The sequence below is a fragment of the Kockiozyma suomiensis genome (genome assembly GCF_038497685.1).
Source record: "Kockiozyma suomiensis strain NRRL Y-17356 unplaced genomic scaffold V2V93scaffold_2, whole genome shotgun sequence".
NCBI classification, from domain to species: Eukaryota; Fungi; Ascomycota; class Lipomycetes; order Lipomycetales; family Lipomycetaceae; genus Kockiozyma; species Kockiozyma suomiensis.
In genome coordinates, this window is record NW_027117665.1 from 653,191 (window position 1) to 665,654 (window position 12,464).

The 12,464-nt window shown below is 42.9% G+C and overlaps 4 protein-coding genes across 4 annotated transcripts; 3 read left to right on the plus strand and 1 right to left on the minus strand.

Moving 5' to 3' along the window:
- Window positions 1-113: 113 nt before the first annotated feature.
- On the plus strand, window positions 114-962 carry V2V93DRAFT_403300 (mitochondrial 54S ribosomal protein bL19m). Its single transcript, XM_066912621.1, has 2 exons — window positions 114-327; window positions 396-962. The coding sequence occupies exons 1-2, from the start codon at window positions 213-215 to the stop codon at window positions 800-802; spliced, it is 522 nt and encodes a 173-aa protein (XP_066767942.1). The 5' UTR covers window positions 114-212; the 3' UTR covers window positions 803-962.
- On the minus strand, window positions 856-2,277 carry V2V93DRAFT_364255 (nuclear pore complex component-domain-containing protein). Its single transcript, XM_066908810.1, has 5 exons — window positions 1,817-2,277; window positions 1,691-1,752; window positions 1,499-1,630; window positions 1,098-1,445; window positions 856-1,026 (listed from the first exon to the last, which is right to left on the minus strand). Exons 1-5 carry the CDS (start codon window positions 2,218-2,220, stop codon window positions 1,001-1,003), a joined length of 972 nt encoding a protein of 323 aa, XP_066767943.1. The 5' UTR covers window positions 2,221-2,277; the 3' UTR covers window positions 856-1,000.
- A 91-nt stretch (window positions 2,278-2,368) lies between these two features.
- On the plus strand, window positions 2,369-4,685 carry V2V93DRAFT_364256 (uncharacterized protein). Its single transcript, XM_066908811.1, has 4 exons — window positions 2,369-2,653; window positions 2,712-2,848; window positions 2,946-3,161; window positions 3,259-4,685. Exons 1-4 carry the CDS (start codon window positions 2,611-2,613, stop codon window positions 4,375-4,377), a joined length of 1,515 nt encoding a protein of 504 aa, XP_066767944.1. The 5' UTR covers window positions 2,369-2,610; the 3' UTR covers window positions 4,378-4,685.
- A 3,761-nt stretch (window positions 4,686-8,446) lies between these two features.
- V2V93DRAFT_120724 (uncharacterized protein) lies at window positions 8,447-9,912 on the plus strand. Its single transcript, XM_066906776.1, has one exon. It carries the CDS (start codon window positions 8,566-8,568, stop codon window positions 9,808-9,810), a length of 1,245 nt encoding a protein of 414 aa, XP_066767945.1. The 5' UTR covers window positions 8,447-8,565; the 3' UTR covers window positions 9,811-9,912.
- Window positions 9,913-12,464: the final 2,552 nt, after the last annotated feature.

Sequence of the window (12,464 nt, forward strand, 5' to 3'; positions counted from 1 at the left end):
TAGATTTAGGTCTCCTGTTCACCGCAACTTGTCACGTGATTGTGGAAGTGACATTAGTTGACTAGCAAAATCCAAGCAACGAGAATTTCGATTTTATTTTTTTCCAATTATTTCCTCATTTCAAAAACTCAAACTGAACCACCTATAAATATCTGCCTCAGTGTACAATTAACTCCTTGGAAGACAATAGGAAGTTCATTAGAATAGAACAAATGAGGTTGTCATTATTCAATAGGCTGCAATTGCGACCTACGGCTCCCGCATTGTCGATGCTTCGGTCGTCGATATCGTTAGTTCAAAATGCCGGCTACAAAATCTACTCTAAGCGTATGCAACATTTTCTTTCTTTGACTATACATTATATACTAACCTAAACTTCTTTTTCTTATCTATAGCAAAGAAAGTGGCTCGAAAAATCCCAGTCTCTCCTCCATCGTTATTGCCAGCAAACACACATCCAATCATCTATATCACCGATCAACTCAAAAAAGACCTAGATCCAACAGGATGGCGACGGAAACTATTTGAGCGATCAAGTGATATTTGCGTCAAACCCGGCGACGTTATTCGCGTATTGTTTAGAGGTGAAAGTAGGGATGCCTTCACTGGTACAATCATGGGCATTAAACGCGCGGGCCTTGATACGAGCGTTCGATTACGGTCGGAAGTTGCGCAAGTGGGTATTGAGTTGAGTGTCAAGGTATATAGTACATCGGTTGAGAACTTTGAATTCATTAGTCGAGCAACGAAGAGGGCTAGAAGAGCGAAGCTTTACTATTTGCGACCTGATGAGCGCAAGTAAGGGTGTGATCTGGAGTATAGATTAGGCATTGTATATAACGAGTTGAATTTGATCCTCAGTATTTTTAAATATCATGAGTTTTTTTTGTGATGAACTTATTTAAGGCATATTGTGATGCAGATGCATTTTAAATTAATATCATATAAATGTCGTGCACATATTCAAGTTTCATCTTACGAGTCCCTCCAAAATGCTCATTTATATCCGTCTACTAGGAGAAGCACCTAAAAATTTAAAAAAAAAAACCAGTCAGTATCCACGCTCGCGCAAAATTGCAAACTCAAACAGCACTTACGTCCAGGCGAATCAGAAATATTATACAAATACCGTCCACTAGCAGAGAAATTCATTGAACCCGGCACACTAGAAATGACAGGCGGAGATGGCGACACTGTTTGCGTTTGCTTCTGTGCCTCAATAGCAGCCTTTTGCGGCGTGTTTGACTGACGGTTTGTCACTTGCGCTGAGCCTGGTGTGCGCGGCGATTGCTGCCGTTGCTGTTGCTGTTGGCGAAAGTTCTTTTCTATTGCTTCTTGCATAGATCTTTTGATCAGCGGAGAGGTATGAGGTGATTCTCTTGATGATCCAAATGTTTTGATATATTTCGGGGGTGTCAGAGGTGAAGCCGGAGATATGCCTCGACCTGGTTCTCTCTTAGAATGCATGCTAAAAATTAACAAATTGAGAATAACTTACCATCGTCGGATAAGCCCATCAATCTTCGTTGATTGGGTGTCAATGGAACATCGTCTAAATTATCTTTTTTGTTGAAGAGTCGTAGAATACCGCCAACAATATTCCAAATCAAAATCACTCGCACAATGAGTCCTGCAGTCTAGTCAGTAATCTTGAAGCAGTGACAAATGGATGATTTTGTTTATCACTTACCTGCATAGTGTGATGCAGTAGAGAATCCACCATACTCAGCCATGAAATCGTGAACCCAGATCCTAGGTCATTTAAATAAATCAACACAGGTCATACAGCTAGCTCATAACAAAACAAGGCACAAACCATTTCTCGATAAAAGTAGAGAGAATCAAGTACACGACAAAAGCGGCTGCATTCAAAAATATCTTTCGACTTGTAATCTGTGTAAACTCTTTCTTTGAAACCCGCTGATTTAATTCATCAAACGCGGGATGTCGCCATTGTCCTCTTGGAATTTCCTGCGGTGTAGCGGGTCTCGATCCAGTCGGTAACTCAGCTGACGGTGGGCGTACTAAAGTGTCTCCTAGTCTTGATCCGGAATTGCTTTTAGCACTGGGAGAGTAAGGTGTGTATGGGCGTGAGAGTGGAGAGCCTGAGGAAGGTGAATGGTTGTATAGAGATTTAAAAGGCGAGTTACTGTATGGTGTCGACGGTAGAGCATCTTGCTGCGCACCTCTTGGCGTTTTAGGAGAAAAATTACCAGTCATTAAGGGTTGCCCGACCAAATCGTTGACTATAGATCACCGAGTGTTGTTGAGTGGCTGGTTTTCTTTGTTGACATTGGGTTTTTTTGGACGAGGCCATCGAACGCGATGAGATGAGCCGGGTAACCAGACATGTTTTTCAGATGCGCATTTGTCCTTTTTTTTATTTGATGCTTTTTTATTCACAAGACTGACAGGTGCGCAAGAGAAGACAAAGGGGATCTATTTTGTGTATATTTATCGTAAAACGATCAATAATCTACTTGTGAAAGATTTGGACTCGTGAGTTTGGGTATATCGCTAGACTTGTTTATCCACTAGCAATTTGCGCCATCGAGAGCAGAAAATCATTTCCTTGAAACGAACATACGAGATCTATAATATATATCTAAAATGAGAGTATTGGTTGCCGCCGAGGACTCTGGAAGTTTGAAAAGTATGAAAGAATCATGCGAATATCTTTTTTTTCAAAGCTAACGCAAAGGAATATGCAGATATTTCATTTTCTTATGGCACAAATACGAGCGTGAAGGGATCACAACAGCCTAGTATTGAGACATTTGCCGTAGCAGGCCGGACTTCATATGTGCAGCGTATGATTCTGCTGAAACTTTACAACGGCAAAGATTGCGTATGTTTTCCCTTTTTTTTATAATTAGTTTTTTTGGTCGAACATTTACTGGATATGGACCGAATGATCTATTTGCTAACAATAGTAATTTTTGTAGATCTGCATTGCTAGAAAGGGGGGTCTCGTTCAAATTTATGAATCATTGCCGCCTTACGCATTAATCACTGAGTGGAAAGACCAAGTAAATCAACAAGATGATGCATTTATAGGATTAGAGTGTGTCAATGGAATCCTGTCTAGCTTTACATCAACCGGTAAGCTTATAGTTCGCGACATACAGTCTGCCGAAAGTATGCCGGTGGAGTATCATACGGTGTGTATCTTCTTTTCCTGCTCTTTTTTCTCTCTTTTGTTTTGGATAGAAAAATCTTTTTATGAAGGAGTATGTGCTAATAAAATCGCTGAACTAGCTCATTGGGGACCCAGTAAATGCATACCGCGCTCATCCGAATCGACCAGATATTATCGCATACGGCGGCAAAGAACGCGAACTTGAGATTAACCAAATAATAAATATCCACGCGAGCGACGACGGCGGGAATTCAAACGCGAACTCGCCAATCGCATCGGACACAGCAACGAAGTGGTGTATATCGCCCCGTCAACGCGGGGGCGGCCATCAGCCTCGGGAATTAAGCCGGCATAAGATATGGCGTGCCAAGAATGTCAAGAACGACGAGCTTGAACTGCGAGTTCCTGTTTGGATTAGTGATATTCGGTTTTTGGATGTAGATAGGCCTATGGACGCGCAATTGATAAATGATTTTCGCGTGGCGGTAACTACGAGATTTGGACATGTTCGGCTTTACGAGACATCTAAATCACGGCGACCGTTGGTCAATGTTGAAGTTGGTGAGCATCCGTTGGTGGCGCTGGTTCCGACGGCTAAGGATAACGAGGTTGTGTTTTGCGACACTCATGCGACGACTGCCAAATTTGATGTTGTCTCAGGGCGCAAAATTGGGCACTATTCCGGGTCGACGGGGTCGATTCTTTGCTTGGACACCTTTCTACCAAAAAAAGTTAAAGAGGAAGAAGATGACGAGGAAGAGCGGAATTTGATGGTTCGGCTGCCGCCAATGGCGCAGGCGAATACACCTCTATTGGCGACAGGGGGACTTGATAGGTATCTGAACGTGTATAATTTGGACACGCGGCAATTGGTTGGCAAGATCTACGTGGGTACAAAGCTATCGGCTGTGTGTATTGTTGACGGAAGTAGTACTGCCGTGAATGGCAGCGGGCTATCTGAGCAGGAGAGCGAGTATGATGATGGCGAGGAAGAGAGCTCGGGTGTCAAGGTAAAGGCGGAGAAGAAGGGAGACAAGAAGATGAGGAAGCGGAAGCATGTTGATGATGGGACGTCAGCTAGTGAGTCCGGAAGTACGAGGTCGTCACAGACCAAACATGTGCGATTTGTTAACGGGAGCGGGGAAGAAGATAATGATGACGACGAGGATGATGCGGATAGCGTTTGGCAAATGCTAAGCGAAGATGATGAGGATGAGCAGGATTTGAAGGATGACTGAAGCTGATGATGAATTGCTGGCTCGGATTTGTTACTTGTACCATTTGGCGGCGTTAGTGTAGTTTTATTTTTCTTTCTCTCTTTATCTGATTCGCTGTCGATTTAATATTGATAATAGCAGTTGATTAGTGATATATTGTTGATTATTGAGGACCTAAGAAGAGGTATGGCTGGGTTTGACCATTTGAGACAAATAACAATAAAAATAAAAAAAAATAATATTTAGAATAGGTTTTGCACGGCTGAAAACTACAGATCTGTATCGACGCTACCCGAAACAAAGGAATAAGATAAAAACCTAAAAAGATGCGGGCCTCAGGGGCTTTTTGAGATTTTTCTGTGAAGGATGGGCAAACGCCTGCCGTACGTTTGTGTCGAGTCACAAAGCTTCTGTGCCCTTACAAGAGATGGCGGGTCAGCAGTGAGGGCAGTATATACCAGTGTATATTTTTTTATTATATACCGTTAATATTTGAGACGGTCAGCAGTTAGTACAGCATCAATAATATCTATCGAAATCTATCTGCTTCAGGGTCTTGAGCACTTTTGAGCACTGAATACTCTTTTTTCTTTAGAAAGCTGTTGTCTCGGTTTTGTGTCTCGTATTCGTGTCTGGTGAGATCCCGCGATCCGTCAGTCAGTCACAGTCGGCCTTTCCCGAGAAGAGTTTCTCCAGACACTGGATGAGCAGTATTTCGAATACTATCTCCGAGTCTATTATTATATCGACGACCGTTGACGTAAGCGGCGTGATGGGAACGAGGTCGAGTTATTATCTGCTGCCGATGCTAAACTGGATTCTCTCTAATGGTTGAAAGACTAAACCTGAAACCACGCTAAGTCCGCGACAAGACAGTTTATCGCCTGATTTTCTAGCCTTTGTTGGAATATCGTCTAGCTACTTTGGCCGCTTATTTTTACTGATATGTTTCAAGCCGAGGTAGGTATGATTCGTAATAGCTTTCTGCTTGTAGCCGTGGTTTATACCTGCTGAGACGACTGCGCTGCATCTATCTCCTTCTGTCTTTTTCTTTTCAAATAGTCCAGCTGATAGAGCTTGACTGCTTCCATTCGCCAGTGAGGTCGCTTGATTTGACTCGTTATTACTGTTGTTAATACTGAGTGAAGTACGGAGGGAGGGTGGGATTCCCGTCCAAGATTTGGAGCAGCCTTCAATTTGGAATTTAAGTATGAGGACAGCGCTTGCAATATTTCAGAAAATGCGTACATGAGATATCAAAATAGAACGCTGAGAACATTGTGCTAAATGTTTCTGTAATTGTCTTTTTTATACCAATATTCTGTCGATGGAGTAAGTGTAAAGAGACTCGAGATTATAGAATTCTAGAATTGAATCACGGCAGCGCATTTATTGTGAATGATTGATATCGCAATTTTTCATGCTCTGCTTTGCTTTTTATAGTAGCTGTTGAATATTCATGAAAGCAAATTCCTGTTAATCTGAAAAGAGAAGTTCTATTCCTGGTTTGAGGTGCTCGCGAGTCAGGGCAAATATCAATGTCATCTATTTACGTCACAAGACTTACTCTATGGTGTATTCATTTTTTCTTTCAATGAAATCTGTATTCAGAATATTCTCAAGAAAGTTCATTCATAACTGCAAACTTTGACTTGCTAGATCTCGGCGTTGTATCTTCAGTAATGCGAAAACACACGCTTGAAAATACAGCAACTCGACCTATGCGACACGCAAACAAATCAAAAGAATTCTAATCGTCTTTTGTCTACAATTATAGAATAACGTATATTCTGTCTGAATATAAGGGACTCAAACAAATCCACCGTGATTTGATCTCTACCTCGATTTGCTTCTAAAAATATACTAGCGCGCTAGTTTCTCGTTCAGTAAAAGACTGATAAACATCTGGTATCTTAGACCAAATAGCCAAATCCGAGAAAAGCAACTCTAACGATTTTTCCCATTGATTTACAACACACAATGTGTAGATATATATAAAGATAATCCCGGTTAGGCGATGCACTAGACGACGAATCAAGAGAAGATCTTGATATGAATATCTGAAGATACTACTCTACTTCACGCACACGACTCAAAGCGAAATAAGATCACCAACCCAATAAAAATCCAAAAGAGTTATTGCAAAAGCTTTTTGCAACTGAACATAGTTTTGGAAACAATCGAGTAGATTCGAAAATGCCTTGCCTACTTTGTGGTTGGGGAACTGAACACGAGAAGCAGGAAGCTTGAATATGGTCGGCATATTCCGTTGTGCATATTTTTAGCATTCTCTCTTGTCTACATATGTGATATTTTTATATATTCAATAATGGTTACTACAATATCACAAGAATGAAAACAAAGTATTTTACCATTCAACATTACGAAAAAAATCAAAGTCGTTGAACAATAAGCTGAAGATTTAACTCGAGATCCATAATCATCACCACGCGCACACACGTACACACACGTACACACACCTCCGATCATCAACACGCAAAAAGAATTGGAAGAGACAGATACAAAATTTTTGCTAAGAATACTAAAATCTGACCGCTCACTCATAAGACAAGAGAAAAAATCAAGCAGCGACGACCTTAGAAACGCAAAGCGATCACGCGAAACCCAGAGGAGCGTTCAGGTGCGTTAGATTGAAGTTTAAACTATATATAGACTTTAAAGTACCAAGCTAAACTTTATTTGTTTTTGTCTTATTGTAAGCAAGGGTCCAGAGTATTTGTAGGATGGCAAAGGCGGCGAAAAAAAAGGCTGAAAGGCTGAGTGCACAGGATAACTCTCGCGAATTAAGAATTAAGATAAAGGATGGAGATGATGAAGGCAGACGCCAGATCTCTGACCTGACGTTCGGTTTGCAAGGTAGAACAAAAGTGACACGACAGGAGAAAGAAAGTCATAGTTAAGGTTTGACGCGACGAAGGACACATGAACCCAGATTCCCTGTAGTCAAAGCAGGCAAGAGATAGCACGCGGTTCAGGATAATTGCGGCTGGTAGAAGTATCTTTTTATAGAACTACAAACAAAAGACGAACTATATGAGACGAGGGGAAGTTAGTCAAGATGCGTAGCGAGCCAGCCAGTGCTGGGGAGAGAAGACAGGCGATCGGTTGATGACGACAAGACTGATCAGAGCACTCGAGAGATTCGGTTCGCCAAGTCCACGGCCGCCCAAAGAGACGAGGCCGTCGGGCGGCTGGTTGTAATATAAATAGATCTATCGGAAGAAAAACAACAAAGGCACACTCTTTGCTGAATAACAGACAAATAAGATATAGCATACTGTAAATAAAATAGGAATGCTGCCATGACAACCTGCTTTACAGCTACAATCACAGCTGCAATAACTAGAATCACAAGCGCGACAACATCAGATCCAACGGCAAATGTAGAAAAGGGTCTCTGCAGCAAAGAAAACTGCAGGGACCGGAAGTTTGCGAGCTGCTCCGGACCAGCCGCACATCCTGCAGCCCAAGACGCTGCAGTGCCTTATCCCTCATTTTCACCTTTTATCTTCTGTTTTCTATATTTTATCTCCCGCCTTTTCAATTTTTTTTCTGCTGCTGCAGCTTTACATATATTGCGTCTTGCACTCTAGAACTACATGCGTGCGCCGGCTGTTTGCGTCAGGCTCGTCGTATTGCCGCTGATCACCACCGGACGTGCGTTAGTGCACGAGCCAGAAAGACGCAACTATTTCCGTTTCTGGCATTGCCCTGTTCCGTCTCTAACCGCTGTATTCAGCCCTCTGTATTTTGTATCTCCGCTTGTGACTATTACTTTATTATTTTTATTACTCTGTTGTTACTCTGTTTTTTTTACGCTATTATTATTATTATCATCATTATTGTGGTCGCTGTTACTATTGCTATCACTACCACTACGGCCATTTCTATACCTACTAATACGTGGCATACTTCGTCAAAACATAGCAGGGTCCATCATCTTTCTGTGACTCGAATCGAATTCCGGGTCAGTTGCCCATCGCTCGCCTATGCGTGCCTCTTTAGTCGGGCGCGCACGGACCGAATACTCGAAAGTCTCCCAAGCGATGCGCAGACCCGGCTCTGCTTCGACTCCGCTGCTACTACTTCTGCGGCATTTCCTCTTTCCTTCTTTTATTTCTCTATTTTGCTCTTCGCTCTTCAATCCTCCTTCTCTGCCTCGTCCTCTTTTCTTTTCTTACCGCCGCCATGATCCCGCACGTCATCACCGCGTCCGGTCATGCCGTCAGTCTTCTCTGCGACGAACCTGAACCCACTTCCCTCCCACCAGTTTCTGTGCCCGCTCCTCCAGCCTTGCCAATCGCAAAGGCCTTCCTCCCACCGGCATCGATTTCATATGCTTCCTACGCCGCACCTCCACACACCCTCCTCTACTCGTACTCGCAGCAGCGGCCGCGTTCAAAATCCGTGTGGTACAAGCAGACTCCAGTTTCAGCGCCTTTGTCAGTCATGTCGGCACCTGTCGCCATGCCTACTGCTCCCTTACCAGAAAACTACGTCTCGCAGTCAGAATATTTCTACTCACCACCACCACCACCACCGCCACCACTCTCATCACTGCAATCTTCAACTTCATCCTTTTCTCTTTCACAGCAGGCTGATGCTCAGCCTGCGCGAGAACGACCTCACGAACGACCTCATTCATCTGCGCTGTCCTCACAACGATCTGTCGCCTACTCATCAAGTTCGCCAATTTTACAATTAGCAGTCCCGCCGCCATCATCATCATCGTCGTCATCATTATCATCGTCATCATCGTCGTCGTCGTCGTCGTCGTCGTCGTTGTCATCGTCGTTGTCATCGTCGTTGTCATCGTCATCACCATCAACAACTGCCGATCAACGCAAAATCAGACGTTACGCATGCCACTGCGGCAAGTCATTCACAACTTCTGGCCATCTAGCTCGCCATATGCGTATTCACACTGGAGAGAAAAACTACGTGTGCTTGGAAAAGGACTGTGGTGCGCGTTTCTCTAGACAGGATAATTGTATGCAGCATTTCCGCACGCACAAGATACATGGCGCCAAGCGGTCGGCCGCAACAGCGGCTACTATTGCTTCTACTTCTATTTCTCATACCGTCTCTGCCGTCGATAAAGCATTTGGTGAGCATGTGAGCCAGTCACCGCGGAGTCGCCGAAAACGGAAGTCCGCCGTAGTAAAGCAGGAGGAAGAGGATACGAGCGCAATCTCGCGATTGTCATCTATCTCTACACCCTCGGCCGTATCGCCACGAATGAGTATCACACTACCGTCGCTGGCTGATACAATGAGCAAGGGTGTTGACATTCCCAACATTTCGCGGACGCCAAAGCTGCCGCCATTTTCCTCTTTTTCATCACCAGGCGCCGACGGCGAGACCACCAAAACGGTGGAGCGAGATTGCCGATTAGATGAGTTGGCAGCCATTGCGAGTTCATTTGAGAAGTAACGTTAATTTAACCCTATTTTTCTTTTATTTTCGCTTTGTATATATGAGCGGGAGAGAGTACATGGCAAGAAAGTGCCCGGCGTTAATTTTGTTTTTAAAGTTATAACGAACAAAGGGAGTTTTGTAATATATGCAATAATAATTATACTAATGATATACGGTCTGTTCCTAAAAAGAAAAAAAGGAAAGAGCCACTGGTTGAGTTTAATGTGTCATGTCTAGTAATCGCCGAATCAGAGAGTGACCGGAAGAAGTAGGCAGACCAACACCAGAGGACAGGATTGTGCGAAGCTGGACCCTGCTGCGTCGCGCGACAGATCGCCTAAGTCCGCTAGCGGTCGTTAGACTTTTGTGACTAGAAATGCCGAGATGCCGTAATGTGTTACGTAATATTATAGGCTGACCTTTGCAGTAAGAAAGAAGTGTCTCACGAGTTTGCATATATAGAACGTAGTCAAAAATAGGGAAAAAGTCTCCGAGAATATCATCCATCTCCGGATAGACTTGGCACGAATAACTCCTACCTACTTTATTTTGACAGCTGTTTGCTTATCGTAAAGTAAAATAAGGTCTTAGAACTATTCATTACCCGGCGGCCGTTATTGATCTTTTTCTGGGCGTAGATTCTCTTGAAACTCAGTTTGGTGTTGATATCGTAATATCAAGTTGTTTCCCTATCACTTTCACTCGTTGCTGGGGTGGGGGAAGGACACTTGCTTTCCTGATTATTCTGTCGTTCTCGTTCTCTTGTCTTGTTGCAGTTATTTGATGTGTTACGTGGATCGAATGGAATGCTATGCACCACTGTGTATTGATGAAGATATAATATTCATAGGCGGCGAATACAAGTACATCAAAACTCAAAATAGATGTGGTATATACCACTATGCTGTTGGTAACCTTGTTGACCCCTTGTCTACATTTCCCTGTCAGTATCAGTAACACAAACAGATGAGCAGCATTAGCTCAAGTGGGAATGAGAGCTTACACTGTAGATAGAGCAATTACATAAAAGGGAGCAGGTATACTCTGTTGACGAAGTATAGTAACTCAAATTTTATAAACCGATCAGTCTTGTTAAATTAATTACCGCTAATCCTGAGATCTGACAGAAGTTATCTATTCCAGCCGAGCTTTTGCATTATACAGTTGTCAGAATCAAATGAAAATTCCGAATAAGTCCGCGCGTACGCGTAAGCACGTACTGTACAAATCGCGTTAACTGACGGCATCACGCTAGTCAAATGATCCATCAAAATGTCGCGCGTGCATCTCACTCATTCTTTTATTATAATCTTTCTATCTTGAAAGGGAAAAAAAATAAACGTAAAATTAAAAACAAATAAAAATAAAAATAAAAATGAAAAATAAAAATAGAAATCAAACGAAAGATCGATGAAAAACTAAATCTCGTGACATCTGTCTCTAGCCAACGCCCTGAAATATTCAAAACACAGTCTGCTCTCTCTAACTGCACAAATCGTTGTCATCGTCTGAGCCCTTGTCTGACGACCTGCAACCGAGAAATCAATGCAGCAGCCAACAAAAAAGAAAAAATACGCATTTGTTAGTATGATTTTGCTTTTTAGTTCGACTGATAATGACCGGGTCCAACAAAAGTACATGCAGCTCTGCAGCTAAGTACTTAGTAATCAGCTCACAATCATTATATTCACGCAACTGGCACGCTCTTTATCGAGACAATCAAGAGAAAGCACAAAGACGAAAAATAATCTTCCGTTATCTGCTCGCCTTTGTGCTTTCTAGTTGCGGCTGACCAAGAAATAAGGTCTTTGCGCAGCCTGTGTTTTTTGAATATTAATTGCATGTAGCAATGTAGATCCACATAGATTGTAATGCCACACCATAAAAGTGAATAGTAGTATTTGTTACCTGTAAATCACTATTAATGCACCCTCAGTTTTGTCTCCCCGACCTCTTCCAGGGACTAAGGTCTGGCATGTGCAACTAGTCTCCTAGTTTTTGTCGGTATCTCCACTAGCGTTACTGCTTCGACCCACAGCTGACTACTGTTGTGGCCATTCGATCGAACCACCGTCTATGCATCGCCGTTTCGCATTTATATCTATAAGCAGTAGCATAAGGAAGCAGCCACCTGCAGTGACAGCGCCTATTAGCTGCGCAAATAAGCATTTGAATAGAGAAATGACAGTGCGAGGCAAAGGCAAAACGGACCCTGGCGAAGTGTCGTTTCTGTCCCTGCATCGCAGTCCCTGACCCGTACTAGAAAAACCTTCTTCGTCACCGTCAGGCACCATTCTCTCTTAGTTCCTATTTGCTAAGACCCTGAAGCACTATCCTTCTTTATGCCTATGCATATCACTTTATCCCCATGGCTTCAATTTTATACTTAACCTTCTTCTTTATCCGCTAGTTCTCTATCGATCCTGCTTTGTATTCTATACTCTCCCTTAGCTGAATAATCATTCTATAATCAATGACTAATACGTTATGTAAACAATAAATATACGGTTTAGGGTAAATATGGATTATCGTCCCGGTCCGCTAGCGATAGCGCGCGGACAACGCAATCTCCGCAACAAATCCATTACACTACATCAGCAACAAGCATCTGTTTTGCTGCTGGTTTTTTTTTGCTATTCATCAGATTGAGGGTTGCTGAAATTCTTAGT